Source organism: Argiope bruennichi, chromosome X2 (genome assembly GCF_947563725.1).
Source record: "Argiope bruennichi chromosome X2, qqArgBrue1.1, whole genome shotgun sequence".
In the NCBI taxonomy this organism is placed as follows: domain Eukaryota; kingdom Metazoa; phylum Arthropoda; class Arachnida; order Araneae; family Araneidae; genus Argiope; species Argiope bruennichi.
In genome coordinates, this window is record NC_079163.1 from 57,656,864 (window position 1) to 57,678,330 (window position 21,467).

At 28.4% G+C, this 21,467-nt stretch overlaps 1 protein-coding gene across 1 annotated transcript in view; it reads right to left on the minus strand.

Annotated features, from left to right (window-relative positions):
• The window catches only part of LOC129961039 (serine proteinase stubble-like), a 78,499-nt gene that overhangs the window by 38,374 nt on the left and 18,658 nt on the right, over nucleotides 1–21,467 (minus strand). The window contains exon 3 of the mRNA XM_056074835.1: nucleotides 656–782. Within this exon, the coding sequence (XP_055930810.1) occupies nucleotides 656–755 (100 nt within the window). The 5' untranslated portion in view covers nucleotides 756–782. The remainder of the gene's footprint in view (nucleotides 1–655; nucleotides 783–21,467) is intronic.

Below are 21,467 nucleotides of genomic sequence, written 5' to 3' on the forward strand. Positions count from 1 at the left end.
ATGAGCTATCGGCGATATTGTCGGATTTTTACATTCTCCATCTAAAAAGCTGAAAATTCAAAATTCTCAGTTAACCCTTTCTAAGGCCGTGGGAAGTATGCTTCCCACCAAATTTATCAATCTTTGTATGAATTTATGTAGGTTGTCATCAGTTCTGACAAATTTTTTTTAAAAAGACAGAAACTTAGAGGCTTTAGTTCTTTATCTTACACAAAATGTGTTTTGATTTGTTACTTAATTATTAATTTACCTAATTAATTAATTAAATTAAATTTATCTAATAAGCTAAACGAATCTCTTTTCTTATTCTAATTTCAAGCCTAAAAATATTTTAACATAATATGACTAGAAAAAAATGGCCCTTTAAAGGGTTAACTTTGAAGAAGTGCCGTTAATATCTATTCCCAGCTACAGAAATGATATCGTTGAGATGGATAGTGAAACTCTCATTTATAAATAAAAATTTTACCAAGTGAAATATCTTTGTTTATTTATAATGGGAAGGTAAAATGATAAATCGAACTTTTTACTGACACAATGAAATTGTGACTGATGTAACCCTAGATTTAGATTTACTGACACAATGAAGAAATTTTCGATTTTGAAAAGAGATTGAGAAAGAGATAGATTCAAATTAAAACAAATGATCACTTACTCTCTTGGACGACTGTGTTATTAATTCTGATGATGGAGCTGGAAGAGGCATTCCGGGCTATTACGATTAGGAGCAACAAAGGAAGAACAGATTGCATCATGCATCCGATTCATGTGGAATGTTGTATCTAGAAAAATAAAAAGGAGTACTTTCTATAAATCCTTAACTAGTAAGGTACATTTTGTTAGAATTGTACAAAATATTTACTCATTGCCAAATAAAAATTATCTTTATAGCTTTGTGTAAAAAAGATAATTTGTCATCAATTTGCTTTTCAATTTTTCTCGTATTTTCTCTAAGCTGGGAGCTCTGTTTTTTTATCTTTTCCATATGAATCATACAGGAGCCATTTTAGAAAGCATGATGCTTTATGTACTTTTTGCTTTTTACACTATACTCTTTGCTTTATATACTATACTTTTCAGCTTTATACACTAGGAAAGAAACCTCGATGCAATCTTTTGAAAAAAATTCTTTTAAAACAACGTCTATCTGTTTATTGCTTTACAATTATTCGCTTATAAAGTATATCATAAAATGAGATTGAAATAAAAATTCAAAAATGAATTTATTAAGTTATTTGGGAATAAACATCTAAAAATTAAATAACAATAGCATTTTTTATGTACACAAGTCCTTTTTATGTACACAAGTGCAACTTTGATAATAACTGATTTTAATACTTCACAAATGACTTTAAAACTAGGATTTTATAAATGCAACTATTACTATTTCTACAAACAGATTTTAACATAGAAGTGTGAAACAGATTGATATTTCAGAACAATGCATCAAAAATGAATGATTTAATTCAATTTATTATTATGAAAGTTTTTAGTTAATATTTCAATAATTCTCTTAGTATTAGGTAAAATGCATCAACAATTCAACTAACTGTTCATGTGCAAAGTAAAATGAAGTGTTTAAAGATTTAAATTTCAGAACAATTTACAATTTAAATAATCGTGTGAATTATGATCCAATGAATAATTTTCGACCTTTTTTGCTGTTCCTGAATGGATTATCTTACTTTATATATATTAAAACAGTAAGCTATAATATAATATATAATAAAATTATTAAACTCCTTTTATATAGAGTTCAGTTTAAAAAAACAACTGATAATTTATCGTATTTCTAAAACTAAAAAAAGTGCAAACACATTTTATTAAATATATATATAATAAATAATTTATCAATAACATTTCAATTAATATAGTTTTCTCATTGGTAAACTCTCATATATTACAAAAATAGCAAAAACACAGAATATTTTAAACTTTGAGATAAAATTGTAGTAATAATCAGAAATCCACGACAAGAATCGTAAGAAGTAAAGAAATTACTGCATGTATCCTTGGTCAGTGAATCCTTTTTCCAGAAATTAAATTTTCCATTAATGGAGGTTCCTTCCCAATCTTCATTTATACTGCTGTTGCCAAAAACTAAGCATAATTGTTTGGAATGAAAAATCAGATTCTTGAACAATCATACTATTAAAATTTCATTTATTTTTTAGAGCTGTCAGAATAAACTTTGCTTGAATTCTTGAAAGGATGCAGGTCATGTATCAAGACAAATGAATGGTGAATGAAAGTATAAATAATCACCTTTCCAAAGCACTCACTCTGTTTCTTGAAGTTAAGGTAGATATTAAGGTATCATTTTCGGTTACCACGCACTACTCATCGATTTATTTTTGATAGGCAAAAAATGACACATGTAATTACATAAATTTACCATCTCCATTCGTGGAATATAAGTTATTAAAATAAATGAAACACGAATCGTGTAAAAGCTACACCATCTCTTCCCAGTTGTAAAGGTAAGCAACTGCATTAGCATGCGATCGGTTTCACGCCATTTCTTAACCTTGCCACAAACCTCGGCCAACAACTCAAGCACCCGGTTCAGTTGGTGATGCCCAGCTGACTAACTATGACGAATCTGTTCCGTTAGTTTAGGTAATGAGTTGAATAGAAGTTCTTTGGCCTCCATTAGCGAATCTTCCCCAAGGCAGCATGCGTGCTTGCCAAGGTCGTCCATCGTCCCATCCCTCCTTGTGAACTGGTTGCGAGATTTTTCATCCAAACACCTGAGAGAGGGAGGCTGCATCAATCAAAACAGGTCTTGCAATGATTTTTCTCTTCCCCGGTACCTAAATGAATGCTTATTCCGGAGTCAAAAGGCGTTGGTCATTTATGCATGAGATAACCAGAGCACTTAAAACCTGATCTAAAGCTGGACATAACACACTCGACACAAAATAAATAAATAAAGCAGGTTTTGAACTGGAAGTAAGTACGGTGATTGCCATGGATCATTAAAAGGATTAGCATACGTATCGAGAGAAAGCCTTAAAATCCCCATCTCAGAGGTCGCGGAAGTTACTTTCTGCTGTCATACGGTAGTTTCAATTCCTGATTCAATAATTGCAAAGGTAAAATGCATAAGGATTCATACCCTCAAATAAAAATGTTTGATTGTATATAACTGAGAAACATACATTAAAAATTCGCATATTAAATAAATTTAAATTCGTGTTACACCATAGAAATATTGGGAGCCAAGCACAGTGAGCAATTAATAAATAAAATAAAATTTCCAAATATTGTTCAAATTAGTAATTTTATATAATAATTTCAGATAAAAATTTTAGAAATAAAGGTTTACAAAATTCAGCATGTAGCATGCAAATTGATATGAGAAGTTATTGTAATTCTATCTTGGAGGTCACTGATCTCTGAGGCTGTTGAGGATATTTGGGAGATTGATCTCAATCGGGGACTTCTTATTAAGTCTATTTGGCCATATTTTGACTACTTTTTTTTAAATATCGTAAGAAATGAAGGGGAGAAAAGATAATTTTTGACGATGGAGCAATTTCGCTTATTTATAGACACAATAAAAACAAGGATGATCACTTCAAAGTTTTTCATATTGTTTCTGTTGCTTACAAACATCAACATTCAGTGTGTTTGAACAATGATGGAGTATAAACTTTTCAGAAAGCTGCGGATATGCTAAGATGAAGACTTAAAAAGCGAATTTTCTGGTTTGAAGCTTTGATGAAGATTAAATGTAAAATTGAAATTTCTGTGAAAATAATAATGTTAATATTCGTTTAACCTTAATTTTAAAAGAAATTGAATATTTATGAAAAAATGGAACAATTGTTTAGGTTATGGGGGATATTTTTGGATATTCCAGGATTTAACAAAAATGTATGTAATTAATTCAAATTATTAGGATTTTTAAAATTTATTTATCTTTAATCACATGAATTGAAGCTTAAAACATAGTTTTGAAATGTGCGGGTTTCCCATACCTCTAGGAATCTAATGGTTGTTACTTTAATGGTCTTAAACTACTGCGCAAGGTTTTATTTGGATTTAAATACAATTTTACTTTGGAAATGAGGACTTTCCCCATCAAATATTAAAAATTGCTAATATCCCTTTTCGCTAACTTTTTGCACAGAAATTTTTACCGGTGGAATTTTTATAAGCATTTTTTTTCCTATAAACATGGGTCGAACCCTCTAAAAATAATATCTGAAGAATAAAATAAAATTCTTTTTTAATCCTGTGAATTTCAACTTCAAAATAAACTGGATTGTCACTTTTTTATCAAGATGGCATTTTCCTCAAGACTCTACCGCACAACATCATTTATCTTTATATAGTGGAATGATTTTAAGGAAGCAAATGCTGTAGAACTTTAATCCTTTCGATCATACATATCAGAGTTCAGACTTCATTCCCTCTTGGAAAAATAAATCTTGCTTTTACTTGAGCTATCGAAGAATAACTTTTACATGGGATTTAAAATTTTAAATGTGCAAAAGTCGGATCGAAAGCGCATAATTCAGTAATGTGTAATATGCATAATTCAGTATTGTGTATCATAAGGTCAGCATTAGTCATCAGTGAAACCATTCACAATTCATGCGAAGTATGATAGAAGTGAAGAAAAGAAGACTGCTGAGTATTCCTTTCTAAAAATTGCCACTTTTTTGTTAGAGGACGAAAGATAACAGCTTTGATTGTAATACCTCCAGATTAGTTATCTAACAGAAAATCAGATTAAAGAATCGCATATTTTTCAATCATTAGATTCATTTTATTTTCAATGAAGAAAGTATCAGAATATTATGCCTCAGAATTAGCTAATCCGTCCACCCTAAGAATCAGATTTAGAATCTTTTATCCCCTCTTTTGCAAAAAAAAAAAAAAAAAAAAAAAAATCGTTTTTTTAGTTTTCTATTTTTTTTGCGGAATTTATAGTTAAGATCAAACAAAAACTTTAGAAAAGACCCAGAGTGTACCAATAAAGGCTGTTCTGTATGAGTAGTCAGAGCGAATAGAGTACATTAATAAAGGCTGTTCTGTATGAGTAGTCAGAACGAATAGAGTACATTAATAAAGGCTGTTCTGTATGAGTAGTCAGAACGCATAGTTGTATTAAATTAGCTGTAACTTTTATTGAAATTGATTACTTCTTATACATTCTTACCTAATCTTTAATAACCTGTGAATACATTTATTAGATCTATTCCGAATTTGACAAAATTCAATTAAATTTTTTATGTAATTTTATCTAATCATTTATAAAAGCTGCCTTCTATCATTTTATAATTTTATTTTAAGATTCATAGAAAAGAAAAATGCTCGCATTTAAATAAAATGAATGGATTTTGTTAAGCTACTTTTTTTATTTATTATTGTATTATTAAAGATATTTTTAAAGGAAATGGTTTTACTGTAAATTAAAGTTTTTCTGAAATTTTGATAATGAGTACATTTTCGATTATTTAATACTATTTTACTCAGTCATTTTTTCTGATTTAGTTCTTTACAAGAGCCTATCAAAAATTTTCTATTATATCACAGTACTTACGTAAAGTACCGTGAAACGTAAACATACTTTAGCATGCTAGACAACTGATGAATTGAGATTATTAGATTTAGGACAAGGGACCATGAAATGCTGATAGTTGTACCGGAGCTTGGAATGGTTTCAGAATTCGTCCATTTATTTAAGATTTTAATAAATTCGTTTATAAATTTTCATTAATAGTTTCCTAAAAAGAAAGTTATTTTCAGTTCTGACAATTTACGCGCATATGCACGTGCGCTTTTCTTTCTCGCAATTAATTTCATTTTTTGTCCCTTATATAATGTTCAATAAAGAAATTATGTAGTAAAAAGAAACAGTGTAGATACTTTCTTTCCAAAATTCTACACAAGAATTTCCATTGCACTGCATTATCCTAGAGGACAGTAAAATTTGAAATAAGCAAAAATGGACAGAAACATTACATTTTATTTTTATCGTTTCTTCATCAAGATATATGTTTATATTTAACTAAAATAGTGTTATAAGATATATTGTTCAATAAAATGAATATTTCAAAGGCCTAGAGAAAAACACACACACACACACATTTTAATTACTTTCCTCAAAATGATATTGTAATTAGATTTAAATATCTTTGAAATGTTCCAGGTGTCTTAATTTTTGAAGTAATTAAATGTAATTGAAAAGAAAGATTTCATTTAAACTTTAAAAGAAAATAGGGCATGCATTTTATATTTCAAGTTTTTTTAGATTGTTAAGTCAATTTTAATTCTTAAAAACATAAAATTCTTATGTAAATTCAGTAAGTGTGAGCAAAAATATTTCTAAAAAAATTAGCATTTAATTGGAATTACAAAATCACACATAGTTTTATTCTAAATAAATTTATATTGGGTAATAAGGAAAAAAAATAATAGAAAAAATTAAAAACTGAGTCACCTGCAATATTTTAAAATTATAAAATATACATCTTTTAATTTTTAAAAAATATTTCGTTGAAAAAAGTTTTTAAAAAGAAATTTGACATATTTATATCTTAATATATATGCATAAAAAATTTCATAACTCTAAGTGAATAATTCGCAAACATGCCAAAGAGAGTCCACCATCCCCTAAAATTGTAATTGAAAGAATCTTGTTTTAAAGTAGAAGTTTAAAAAAATACTCATTTTAAGAAATTTTTAAACCTTATATACACATTCAATTTGTTTAACCTATTGTTTTTAAACACTGGCCTCTCATTTCTTGGAATATTACTTTAAACTTCTCTCTCAATCTTATGATTTTTTAAAATTTATTCAGTTTAATAACGAATAACTTAACAAAATGATACTTTTAAACAATTTATAAAGATTTTAAAGGTTCTTTCCTTTCAGAAAAATCAGCCATTTTATCTGATTGTTTGCAACTCAACAGTTGGACAACGTTCATTTTCTTTAAATTCACTCTTTCTCTTTTCTCTCAAACTCTTCCTGAAGTGGTCATATAAACTAAATTTAGACTTTAACAGAAAAAAAAATAATCAGAATCAAAACTCGTTTATAATAGTGAAAACAGCATTTAAACATTTTGAAGCGATTTAAATATCCTTTAATTATCTCATAATGGAACTCAAATGGAAACTTATTTACTTGTAAACACTTTTTCATCAAGCAGACATAATACAGTTCACACACACTTTTCTAATTTTTTTTTTGTCTGGAAATGGCTCAAAGAAACCCCAAACAAGTTTTTATGTTTGTTTATTCAACACTCTCAAGTATTGTGATCATTGAAATTACTAAGATGTGGCTTCATTGTTACTAGGATGGTAGGAAACGAGTTCAGTAGAATTACAAATTATACACTTGGATCCACCTCATAACCTACAGTTAAATTTATCCGGGACGAAAAGTGAAAAGTAAATAATAAACATTATAGAAAAGTTTAAAAAGTTAATTTGCGTTGCCTAGATTCCATTGGATTACAAAATTTACATCCTGTTTGGCTGTTTTGGTTTTTCATCATGAAATTAAGGTAATGAAAGGAAAATTTTGAACCGCGCCAAAGAGTCTCCGAATTAGAGATATGTATTATCTAAAATAATCCTTTATACTTGAAAAATATTGGGTCATTATTTAATTTTAGCGTTGTTATTCAAAAATTATTTTTTTCCAATTGAAAGGTTATTAAGTCATATAAAACCACATACTCACGACAACCGTTACAAAGAATATACATAGCTTTACGTTGTTTCACTCATTCCAATGAAGTCTCTTCCTCAAGATGCGCAATGGATTTCAAAACTAAAAGGGCGCAGCGTATATGATGCATATCGCATGAGTGTGGATTGACCTCAATATTGTGAGAAAATATCCAAAAATGTAAAGTTAAATTATATTTACAATTAACCCGAGTTATAATTAGCTATATTTCAGCCTAGGAACTCGCATGACATTTTTTCAGCAGTTTGCTCAAAATATTTCAGTATAAAGAATTTTTTATGCTTTATAGTGCCGAAATTTTCTAACTAATCAGAAATTCGTCGAAGAAGAGTTTTTTTTAAAAAAATTTCAGTTATCTTCATTAAGTTCATTGTTCCGTGGATAAACATGGAAAAAATTTTTCTTTCGCCGCAAACACTAGAGTAATAGGTTTTAGCTATTAAGACATAAAGCAATGATACTTTAAAATCTGTCTGTAAAAAATTGATTTTTGGAATTAGAAATTTATTTCTTGTTAAAAATATTCAAATAGAAAGACTCTTAAATTACAACTAGAGTTAAGTAAATTTACATTATTGGTCAAATCAACATTAATGTAAAAAAGTAAAACAGGTGGTGGTTGAAGAAGAGATCTAACAAGCTTACGGAAGCTGCATTTGCAGCAGCTCGAAACTTTTGGATGATGAGTGCGCTTTCGGAAAATATTCCATACTTTTCGTTTAGTATTTCATGAAATAAACTTCTTCATAATGATGTGCTTTAGATATTAAAGTGCCCTAACAGACGCTATTTGTGTTGCATTTAAATACTCAAAATTCAGTGATCCATTTTTATCAGCATAAGTATTACTTCCCGAAGAGCTTAACAGATTTGAATGAGCGCATTGTTCAGTCAAATTGCATGAAATTATATTTTTAAACTTATGACTTAATTTGCACCGAACAAAAAATATATAAATTGATACAAAAAATACATGAAATTTATAAATATCTTAAGTGTTCTTTGGATTTTTAATTGGATCAAAATGATAATACATTCTTAAAACAATGTGTGATGTCTAATTAGACAGCAATAAAAAAAAACTCAAGAGGTGAATGTACTTATTCAATACATGGAACAAATTACAGAAAATGTCATAGAATATTTAATACAGTTCAACAAAAATACAGCGTGCTAATTTAAGAAAACTTCCTTCTAATTATAACTCTAAGCTTTTCATTATTTGCTAATTTTCTGCCGACGAAACTGATGCAGAATATTTTTATTTACTTCTACGAAGTATAATCTGCTATTTTATGAAAGTATTGTTCCAGTTGTGACACCAAGTTTTTCATTACTCAGTGTTTAGTTCCTCAGATAATGTTCCTCACATTCAGCTCTAATTCTTATCACCTCATTATTATTTCGCCATCAATTAACACACACACATTACAGCTTTTAAGCTTACACACGTTGTAAGTTAAGACAATGAGGTGATCTAGGGTCCACATTCGTGAGCACATTCGCCGTTGAGCTTTAAAAGTCTAGATAGGATCGGCACCAAATGGACAACTTCCCGATGTGATTAATCCTTTTGTTTAATTTTTAAATATTGGACTAATAGTTAATTGGGTGCTCATTGTGCTGTCAATAATTAGGACTTGGAAAAGTGCATTGGGTTGGGCATGCCTCAGGAAACAATGGTCATCGATCATTATTCTTTTTCCTGTCCTCTGTGTTTGCTCAACCACTTGCTGCAGGCACTCATCAGTATTTTAGAAGATAATAATCTGTATCAGATGAATAGTGTGAAATTGCTTTTCTAAACGTGTTTCAATACTGAATGATAATGTAATCTGGGATGGTTGAAGGATTTTTTTTTTTCTTAAGTATTCATAACAGCGACAATTCTCTGAGCTTAAGCATCACCGTCTTCGATCGTGCGATTAGCTTAGAACGGTTTGTCATACAAACAGAGGGGAGAGGTGCGTGCTTAAATGGATGGCAATGAGTAGCTTCGGGGCATTCGTTTAATTCACTCTTTAAGCTCAAATTGAAATATTTAAATTCCTATGCTTTGAAATTAAATCGAAGTTAAAAAAAAATTCAGAATTATTTTTACTGCTTAAAATTGATTTTTCAAAAGCCAATTGGTTTTAAGAAACGAAGCCTGTACAATACCGGTAGAAATAACTACTTCTTGTTTCCCTTCTGGGTAGTTGTACAATACTGCGAAAAATAATTACTTCTGTTCCTTTGGGATTGTTTCTCCGGTTTCATTTGGTTCTATGGCTTACAAGTGCTAGACATCGCTCCAATTTCTCGTTGATTACGCATTTCGATAGGAAAATAAATGATCATCTTAAAATTCATCTCGATCATGAATATTTAGTTCGCGTTATTCACATCTTTAAAGTTATTCATTAGTCTTAATTGAAATTACTTTCGAATTTTCTGTTATCATAGATTGAATTAAAACACTTTTTTGTATCATTGTGCTATTTTTGTTAATGATACGATTGACAATTCATTTTTGAAATTCAAATCGCCTATAATATATTAATTCATCTATATTTCTATCCATCTCTCTCTCTCTTTCTAAATATTTTTCTAAGGCCACACAAAACGTTTTTCTCAATGGAGAAAATAATCAACGACATTTTTACAGATTATATTCTTCAACTGATTATGACAAGAAAGTTAAGTTTAGAAATCTCCCATTATTTCACATTTTAAAAATTAAATTTTTGATTTTTAAGAAAAATTTATAAAATATTTAATTTTTAATATTTTTTATTTCAAGTGATTAGCATTTCATTAATTGTTGGAAATAAGAGAATTAAATGAAAATCTTGCTCTTTCTTAAATTTTAAGGATTTCTTTTGAAGCGAAACCCGAAAACAAGCAAACATTCGAAAAATATTTGATATATTCTAAAAATGTTTTTTTAAAGTAATAACAAGAATTCTCAGAACTAAATTCATCTAAATCTTACATTTCTCAATAAAAAAAATTTCGAGACTTTATTTATCACTGAAAAAAATTGGGGAATAGGAAACAGAGGCACAACAAAAATAAAAGCCTGAAAAAATATATTTAAAGTTTATAAAGCCATAAAACAAGAATTAATAAACTGTAGAAAGCTCTTAACTTTTTAATGTTATTTCCCAACTTAACAAATGCACTAAAAATTGTCTTAACTCAACTGGGTTGAATAAATTTTTTCTTAATCAAAATATTATGTTCTGCACAATATCAATAACAATGGTTGCGATAGTGAGAAATTATTCAGCTATCCTAAACTTGATATTTCATAAAAGTTTTTAATACAATACACTTATGTAAAATAACGATAATAATAAGACAAATTAGAATTAAAAATAACTAGCTTTATACATAACATTACTAATTTCTTTTCTTTTTTAGTCACATCGCACTGATTTTATTTTCAATATCCACAATAATATGATTCGTTGTAAAGAGATATCTTCAATTTTATACGCAATGTATATATTAAAAAGTCCGAAACTAATATTTTCTTGAGATTGATTTTTAGAATTATTGCCAACTCTTCAAAGGTTTGTCTCAGCAACTTGAGATCATTTCAGTCGTGTTATTTCCTCAAAAGAAAAATGAATAAAAAACGTCAAAATATTAAAATACAAAGCTTTCAATTAAAAATTTTCTGTAAAAACTAATATTGGTTTTTGAAAAAGTCGGTAATAAAAACAGGCAGGTAGTAATAAAAACTGAACAAGAAAGCAGAACACAAACCAACAAAAACGGTGTGTAAAGAAAGTTGAAGTGAAATGTTAACTTTTTAACTAAGGAATCGATTTATTAAAAAAAATGTATTTAATTTTATCAGTGGAAAAATGCTGCAAAATGAAAATTAAACTACCACCTCTCCTCAGTCGTCAAATTTTGAGAATTGTCATCTATCTTTAAAACTTTTTGGATATTAGCTCAATGATTTCGAATAAAGCTTCCCAACTCTAAGGGACTTCAAAAAAAAAAATTTGATGTTTTGTCATTTTTATGGCAGTTTAAGATATTTTTGTGGTATTCTAAGGTATTTATAATGTGCTAACTCTCCTTACTAGTATGTAGGAAGTTACGATATGTATCATTGTGTCCATTGTAGTTCCGAGTATAATCTGAATGAATTTAAAAGCAAATGATATAACTGAGCAGAATTTTTTTTAATTACCAATAACTGATTTCTTGTAAAAAGAAACTTTAAAACGAAAATTATTAAATTTCATGGATTTTTTTTTCTATGGCTTCCAGCCCATTAATTACTTTTCATTCAACTGTGATATATCATTTTTATCTTTCTATGAGCTAATAATTTGAGTTGTCTTTGACTTCGATCACCATTGAAAAATTTCTTCGACTTTTCATGTAATTACAGCTTCTTCTTTTCTAAATGGATTTTTTTAATCTTTATCTAGTTCCAGTTCAAGCAATTAATGAAAATGTTTTGAGATTTAATATTTGGAAACTGACTGTAGTAAAGGATTCCGACTTTCGGATACGGTGCCTTCTGATTTCCTCGCTTCAAAACTGGTAGCTGTTTGATTTGATTGATTTCTACAACATACGAGGGGCGCAACACTCAATTATTTGCCAAAATTACATCATTCTTTTCCCCTTTATTATGATTATCGGTTAATACACCAATTTTTTCTAAGACAAGTTTCCTACGCAAGTTAAACAAATAGACGATCAGAAAATTTTATTTGTTGAAGTAGCCTAAATCAATCTTCCTGCTATATTTTCACATCACAATTTCATTTAACGTTCAGCAGTCTTTATTATTTTTTTCACGGAAGTAATATTTTCATTATACATTCGTTAGAACTTTTGAAAGATAACACGAAGCGTATATTCAATACAAAATAATTTAAATAATAAAAATTTGTCTTTATGATTTTAATCATTGAAAATCGAACTCATTTTATAGTTTAAACTTTTTAATGCGGCCATGCTGTGTATTAGTTCAGTTTAGATTATTATTGATCAATTATCGAAGCATAATGTTGCAAATTAGAAATATTGCAACAAAATGGCACATGCTGCCATCTGTCTATATAAAGTAGAAACAAAAATCGTTTTCAGTCATCAATTATGTGTTTTCTTTTTGTTATCGCTCCATTTTTTTTAAAAAAAAAATGAAGCTGGTATTAAAAAGCGAAAAGATTTTCGAATTACGATATGCAAATTGATAAAAAAATCCCTCCAGAATATGTTTCCATGATTTTAACATGGATTGTCGATTAATGGAAAGAATATTTCCGCTTGATCCGCATCAAACAAACATCTTGAAAATCTAGAAATGAAGTGATTCATTGAAAAGTTTGAAAAAAAAAAGAGAGAGAGAGAGAGCCAATAATATTGTTTGATTGCTTTGTACCAAACTGCATCACACTCTGTTGTGTTCTCGTAACAGAATTCTAATTTAATTGATAGATAATTTTATTGACTCGGCTGTTTAGTTTTTCAGAGCATTTAAACTCAGCTGTACTGAATAATACAATGGATTTTATGATTCATCATTGAGTTTTTTTATCAGCAAAAAATAACATTTTGAACAATTTTTTGTAAATAAATTCTGTGCTGAAAGTAATGAATATAAAACTGGCCATGGCATAGCAGTGGTTAATGGAATTTATATTTTTTCGCACTGCTTCGTCAAGAAAGAGAATAATTAGAGTACTAACATATTGTTTTTGTTCAACCTTTACTTCCCAAAGATTGGAGATCCAAGTATTTACTAGTTAGACCTTCTTACATCTATGCCTTAAATCACTGTTAAATTGATGTTTTAAGACTATAAATAGTAAGTCGTATGTGTTATAGTAATCTGCTTAAAATTTGCTTAGTTTCTCTGAAGTCCGTATTTTAATCTAACTTGGCTTGTTCTGAACAAGACAAGTCGGACAAAAGGCCATTTATGACAAAAAAAAAAAAAAAAAAAAAAAAAAAAGTCGAAAGGCGACATAACTCAGATTATTTTACATGCAATATTTTAGTCAAAAAATTTCATTCAATTCATAATGTAAATGGTTGGTTAATGTAATGGTTGTTGTTGCAAAATGTAAATGGTTGCTGTAATGGTTATCAATTTCTGTTTTACTTCTACACTACAGGCTAAGCAAATTTTAAATGAAAGTTTTAATAATGGCCCATGAAGGTTTTTGTTATTTTTTTTTTTTTTTTTAGAAAATGAGAAAAGTTTGCAAACCGCAATTTATGTGGTAAAAGAACTGAAATAAAAAGAACCCAAACGAACGAAATAGGCTCGATATTTCGCAAATTAGTTTGGAATTTCAATACAACATATACTCATGTTACGCAAATTTAAAAAGTTGCGAAATTGGTATTAATTTCTTAAATTTGCTGCTTACTATAAGATTTTTTTTTACAATTCATTTTATTTCATCTAGAACTTTTTTTGATAATATTTTAAAATTAAGTTAAAAACTTGGTATCGAATTAAATATAAAAGAGAATGTGAAAGCATTTTTCAATCGAAATAATCCAACGAAATGAAACGAACTGTACAAATATTTCGGTGCAAAACAGCGAAGGCTTTCTTTTTTTCGTAAGTTTAAATATTATTTCTTTCTTTCATCCTTGAAAATACCATTTTTTAAAGTTTATTATTATTAGTTGGTGATACTTGAAGTAACTCATTCTTAACTTCAAAGCAGTACTAAAAAAAAAAAAAAAAAAAAACCTACGTTCAAAATTTAAATTATATTTAGAATTTATAAATGATTATAGTTCTATTAAAAAAGTGTTCTTTCCTCCAGTTTCACTAATGCTAGCAAAATATGACACAGTTTGTGTTAAAACTCGCAGCGCTTTGAAGAAAATCGAGAACAAATCTTAAAAATTTACTCAATTTCGTCCATTATTTAATAATTATAAATTTGATATTAAAACCACATACAAAACTTCGTTTCTGTAACTTGCTGAATTTTTGAGATAGTGTATGTTCACGGAAGGGCAGATAAATAGATGGATTTCCATCGACCGATGTCTAAAATTTGACAAAAATTTATAGTTTTAATGAAAAAAATCACGTACCTTTGTTTTCTTTTTTTTTTTAATCGCACTTTTGAGTTATCACCGTCTTAGACATATAGACCGATATTCAAACATGTTTGAAAGAGGTCTTAAATGAGGAGAATCATCAAAATCTCGTGAATGAATTTTTTGATCATTGCAGTAATTTCTCTTTGCTTTTATATATAAAAAAAGTAAAAAGGTCTATAAATTAAAAAAAAAAATGTTTTTCATAAAGGCTGGAGCTCTCCCATGCTATAGATAGATTAAGATCTTAAATAATAATTTTCTATCCAAAAATTTCTTAATATAAGTCGTCGTATAATAGGAATAGACTTAAAACACAATCATGAAACATGTTTACAGTTTTTTTTCTTAATTGTTTTTAATCTCAAAAGAGTTATTCCTCGGGCTGTTGTAATTTATTTCGAAATCATTTTCATTCTGATCCTTATTTCATTCAGATTTTTCTATATATTTGTATAGAAAAAATGATTTTTATAGGCAAACTAAGCTGAAAATAAAGTTTCAGTAAAATTAAATATTCATTAAATAAAAATATATTTCTACTGAAATAATTTTCGGAAGTAAATATAATTTGCAGTTGAATTAATTTTAAAAGCAAATGTCAAAGTGCTTTTAAATGCAAATAATTCAACTATCTGTGCACCATTGTGTTTACAAAACGAAGAAAGTTTTTCAGGAGCTCATAAAATGTAAACAGTTTCAAAAGTCTTTTTTTTGGTTCATTTAATTGAGATAAAAAGACGTTCAAAAACTCATTTCGTTATTATGTTAAAAAATTTACTTTTACAAAATAATTTTTATGAACACCACCACCCGTCATTTTTTAGGAAAACAAATAAAACGAAATGTGAAAAATGAGTGCATTTAAAAATAATAAATATACTTAAAACGTTTCAAAAAATTATTTTTTCATCAGCCGGTTTTAGAAAATAACTCAAGATTGGTCTTTGTATAAACCTACAGTTGATTTACAAAAATGTAAAAAAAGATCTTTCATTGATATTTGATTTATTGATAGCTAAGCTTCTTTTATTTTATTGCTTTTGGAAGTGCATACTTTCAATAAAGAGTACAAATGAGCAAAGATTAATTGTCTGCGTTGGCCAATAATTGAAGTTAATAAAAATTCTACAAAGTTACATACACAAAGATTATTTATTTTTATAATTAACTCCAGAATCCCAATAGGTTTCTTAACTGAAACTTCAACCAATCACTATTCAAATTTCCGCCCTTAATCAAGTAAAATGACATGAACTATTAATTTGAACTTCCAAACGCTTCTTTTCAATGCCTATTGTACTATCAAAATTATTTTTGAATTTGGGAGATTTGGGATTATTCTTGGCCGAATTTGGGAGATTATTCTTATCTGCATAAGTGTTTCTGTTACATGAAATATAAATCAATGCACATCGCAATTTTTTTTTCTTTCATGTTTTTAAAGATGAATCTTAGTAGTCTATTTGTCACACACTTCCTGATGCGCTAAAGTCTTGAAAGTTTGTACAATTATTTACAGTACACTCTTGAGTATCCGGTTCGCGACTATCCGTCTTCCATGCTATCCAGCCTAGTTTTCCATTATCGTAATTAGATGAGGAATGCAAGGCTTTGCAGAAGCAGTCATCTATTAAGAGCTTTTTCAAAAATTAAAAATTGTAAGTTTTGACTCTTATCTTAAGGTTACCTTTTCATATCTGTGTAATCATTTATCAGTAAAAAATGAAATCAGTTTGAGTCAATTTTCTTAAGAATTAGGCTCACAATTTTATGTATTGTTTATGTGTTCTGCATTTAAGCATTACAAAATTTAAGTTAAAATGTGAACAGTCTATATTCTTTAATTTACTTTTCTCTAATAAATTCGCGAAACTTGCAGTGCAGTATATAAACAAATATAAACTATCAGTACACAATCTTCTATTTTAACTCGACGAGATACCGGCAACTGCTTTTGATTCACTGGGCCGCGGCCGCATTAACATTCTACAAGGCTTGAGATAAATGAAGAGCTTAGTACTCAGTAAGAAATGAGAAAATACGCATTGCGTAATAACTTTGATATAAAAACTTTGTTTTCTGGTATATCCGGCCTATCCGGCTTTTTTATTATCCGGTCTGTCCTTCAGCCACATTAGTACCGGATACTCGAGAGTGTACTGAATTTTTAATAGAAATGCACCATCAAAATAGTTTCAGAACTCAATTATAATAATTTAATTTAGATTTCATACATGTGATCAACAGTCAGTATGACTGACAGTCAACTTGAAGAAAAAAAAACTGATTTCAAGATTTCAGAATTTATTTAATCATGATGAATCATAAATTAAGGATGGAAAAGTTCAAAAAAATTCTACTTTTGAATACATTTCTAAAAATGTATTTTTTTAATCTTTACTGTGAAATTGATTATTGGAAATGGCTGTGGCTGGCTGGGGGACTTAGTGGCAGGATTTTGGACGTGTGGTCAGAGAACAGCCGCGCTGGAAAATCTCTCAAGTGTGTGATATCAGCCTATCGTAGATTTAGAATCATTTATCTAGTTTGGTGTGAAAGCATAACGGGGGCATTGCCGGCTTAAAAGTCTTCATTGTCAGCGTCATTGTGCATGACGAGATTATCAAATTCATCTACTGTAGTCCATTTGTATAGCATCAAAACGGAATTTTAATCTGACAGCCCAAATTTAATCTGGAGATCAGAAAATACCTAATTATGAAGGATTATCCATCTCATTTAAGGAAAGTTTTCAAATCGGATGGATTTCAATTGATGTAATACATTATTTGATTAAAAGTATCCGGTCACTTTTCGGATATGTACATTTTTTTTTTTGAATTTCACCAGAAAAGCTAGATGAATTGTTTTCAGGGTATTTTTGAGAATCGACCAAAAATTGGTAAAAAAGAAAAGGATTTGGGCTCATATTGTTTCACTGACACATGATAATGATTAGCAAATAAAATCGCAGATGAAAATTGCTTTACGCATTACTTACATGCATTTTCGTAAAAATAGAGCATGTATCTTCAAGAAGATTCATAGATTTTTTTTTTTCAAAAAATTCCAAATATTTCGGTGTGCATTTTATAGAACTTCCAATCAAATTATACGAAACATACAGAATACGTGAAAATATGCTATCGGAGGATTATATTAAAATTGAATCAAATACCTTGACTAATCGAGGAAAGATGAGTATCTTAAGAAAATATTTTATAACTAAACTTGTTCGAAACGTAGCACATTTTTTTTCACAATTTCGAAATTAGAATATGCTCAACGTAATATTAAATAAAATAACATGTTAATACTATAAGATTCTGGTAATTATATACCACTGAGTTTCAGTTGTTATTAAAGAGAATCTAAACAAGTTGATATTTTGAAATTTGAATCTTCAATTAGTTATTATGAATTATATGAATGTTGATAATATGTTTAATGTCAATGCATATTTACAGTTTAAGTACATATTTGATATTTTAATAAATTAAGCTTTAAAAATAACAATTGATATGTTTACAAAATTGTTTGAATAAACATTATAATAGTAACATTATGTAATTTGATGTACACCATATAATTAAAATTTTAGGAAGGAATCATTCTTGTTTTATCAAGATCGTCCTTTGTAGTAGACATGGTAATACCTCTTTGTATCTTAAATGTATTCTATAGGACTTTTTATATAAGCTGCTCTATATTTCTGGCATTGAAATATTGAGCAAAAAGAAAAATAATGTTAAACTTTAAAATAAAATTTTACAAAATTGTTTGTCACAAATGTACAAATTTACGAAATATTTGCTTCGAATTTCTCCATAAACCTTCGTTGTCATAATGCCATGTTATAGTAGAGTTTTAGCCTCTATAGGGTTTGCAAGTGAGTTTTTGCAAAGCAAAGCATTTCGCTTTTATGCATGCACATAAATTGTTATTGACAAAATCATAAAATTGATAAAATTTATTTGTCTTTAAAAATTTTGAAGGGAAAAGGTCCCCGAAATTTCCATCGCCTAAGGGCCTCTATCTGCTGTAATTAAGAACCGACAATGCTTTGCTTCTCCTACCTTAAAGAATCGGAATGAGTTCTTAAAATGATTTTTTTTTTCTCAATAAATATGAGTTACGAATCTGTCGTTTAAACAACGGATAGCAGGTTATTTCAAGATATGTTATGCCTATTTGTTACTGAATTTTCGTGATAACTTGACGTTATCTGCAAGACAAAATAAGCGTAACAGCAGTTGGGAAATAATTAAAAGACGTCATTTGTGACATCTGAATTGAAATACACGAGCTTTTTCCGCATGAAACAATAAACGGTCTTTTTTGTTTTCTGCTGTGAGAAATCTCTTCACGGCTCAATGAATCGATAACAATCTCTCGCATTAAGAATACAATCTCTCCTAACATCTGAAAAGCGTGATAAATTTCTATTAAATGTCAGAACGGTTGCTTTTTGGGATGTTCTATTAAGCCAATTGACAACTATGAGCACTATTTGCAAGGTTACGTATTAAATGATCTCTGAAATTGCAAATTTTTCATTTGGGAATAATTTTGATAATAGCCAATGGAATGATAAAATTTTTAGTAGCATTAAAAGTAGATGAAAACCCCTTAAAATAAGCCTAAGTGGGGAAAGGAACAATGAAATTTAGAGTCGGTTATTTTCATATTCGCAGTTCCCCCAACAAGCGAGAAATTACGAAAAGAATACGACCAAATATGTCATTTGCTTGAAAGTATACAATAAAGAATTAATCGCGTGCTCAGTCATCTCCGCAACACTTCTGTTTTTCCCATTCAAGAATTCATTTTGATTAATTCAAAAGCGAAAAAATAACATTTTACTTATTATACTTTTAAATAACGAAATTTAAATTAGATATTAAGAATTTCAATATTAATTTTTTCAAAAATTTAAATTTAAAGTTATTTTTCTCCCCCTCCCCCGTACTTTTAATTCCGATTTCCTTAACTGGGCTGAAAAAATGGTGTTATATTATTATTTAGACTTCTTGGTTGCTACCAATATCAATCAGAATAAAATATTGTTTGAGTTAAACCTATTGTTTGAATACGAATGTTTATCTTGAGAATTTGCACAATCTTTCTAATATGCCTATAAATATGAAATTATAATATTATATAAAACAGCAAAATACTCACAATACCATCAAGTAATTCGTTAAACACAATGTATGAAATCGAAATGTTCACAAATTACTACTGACTACTTCCAAAGAGAAGTTATAGAATCCCATGAAAATAATTTTATGAAAATATTATAAACAAGCATTGAAAAAGTATCATGATTGTGATATGAATGAGTAGAAGTTACGATATACGAGTTTATAAGCATTAATATTATACCTCGGTTGCTAAGTGTAAATTTGTAGAAGAAAAAATATAATAAAGTTCAGCTGTAGGGAATTCTAATTGACTCAGTTGCTATGTGTAAATTTGCGAAATTTTGGAACAAAAAGGAAAAAAAAAAAAAATAAAGCTGTAAAGTTAAGCTGTAGAGGGATTTTTTTTTGGAATTTTTTTTATTTTGAAAATCTTTGTCGAGGAAATTTCTTTCTTAGACCAACTGCTTCTTCAATTTGGGCTTAAATTGTAGACACCTAGTTTCTAAACGGAATATAATGGAATATTACTTCTAGTGAATATAAATCGTTCATCTTCCGAAGCATATTTTCTTCCCAGAGTTTTGAATTAGTCAATGAGAAACTTTTCTTAAAGCCATCCGAATCGAGAGCAACATTTTCCCTAAAACATTATATTTAATCTACCATTTTTCTAAGTTACGTCAATCTAGAACGAATAAGCGACCTTCTTTTCTTAACCGAAAATTCGATTAAAATAAATCTTTAAATGTCTTATTTAAACGGATTTTTCTTTTGCTTATTTTGCTGTTCAAGAAATTTGTTCGTGTTTTTCAAATTTGAAAATTAATAATAAACCGGAACTTTGATTAATGATAAAAAGAAGAAAATAAAACTTAAAATGGTTGTTTTTCAAATGTTCGAGTTTCTTTAAATTTAGGTTATTTTTGAAAGTAATTTTTGATTGCAAATATTGAAAAATGCAAAAAAAAAAAAAAAAAAAAAAAAGGTTTCAAAAATTTCCCGATCTTACTGGTGGTGTTTTCTGCAAATCCATTATGACATGGAGGAGATATTTTTAGAAGATCCGTTTTGTAAAAATAGGTTGTGAATTTGGCATACTAACAAAAATGCGCAAATTGTACGATAATAACAAAAGAAAACATTATTTAAATATAGTAATAATGGTTATTTTAAATTAAAGTAGAGCTCCTTCAAAGGAATTAATTACATTAAAAAAAGCTAATAAGCTAATCTGAAAATGTAGAATGCATTTAAAGTTTTTGACGATTATTAATAGATAATTGCGGAATTTTTGTAACGAAACGAGTTTCATTTAAATGGTAAATTAGCGTTTAACTTCTGTCTAAGAGTAGAAACGATCAATCAAAATTGTAATTAAAAAATTTTAAAATCTCTTTACAATTTATAAAAAAAGCTTTTTAACATAATGATAAAAAATATCATATTGAGAATAGAATGCATTGCGTTCAATAAATGAAATTTTGTAGGAATTTACAAAAAAATTTAGAAACGTAACTTTTC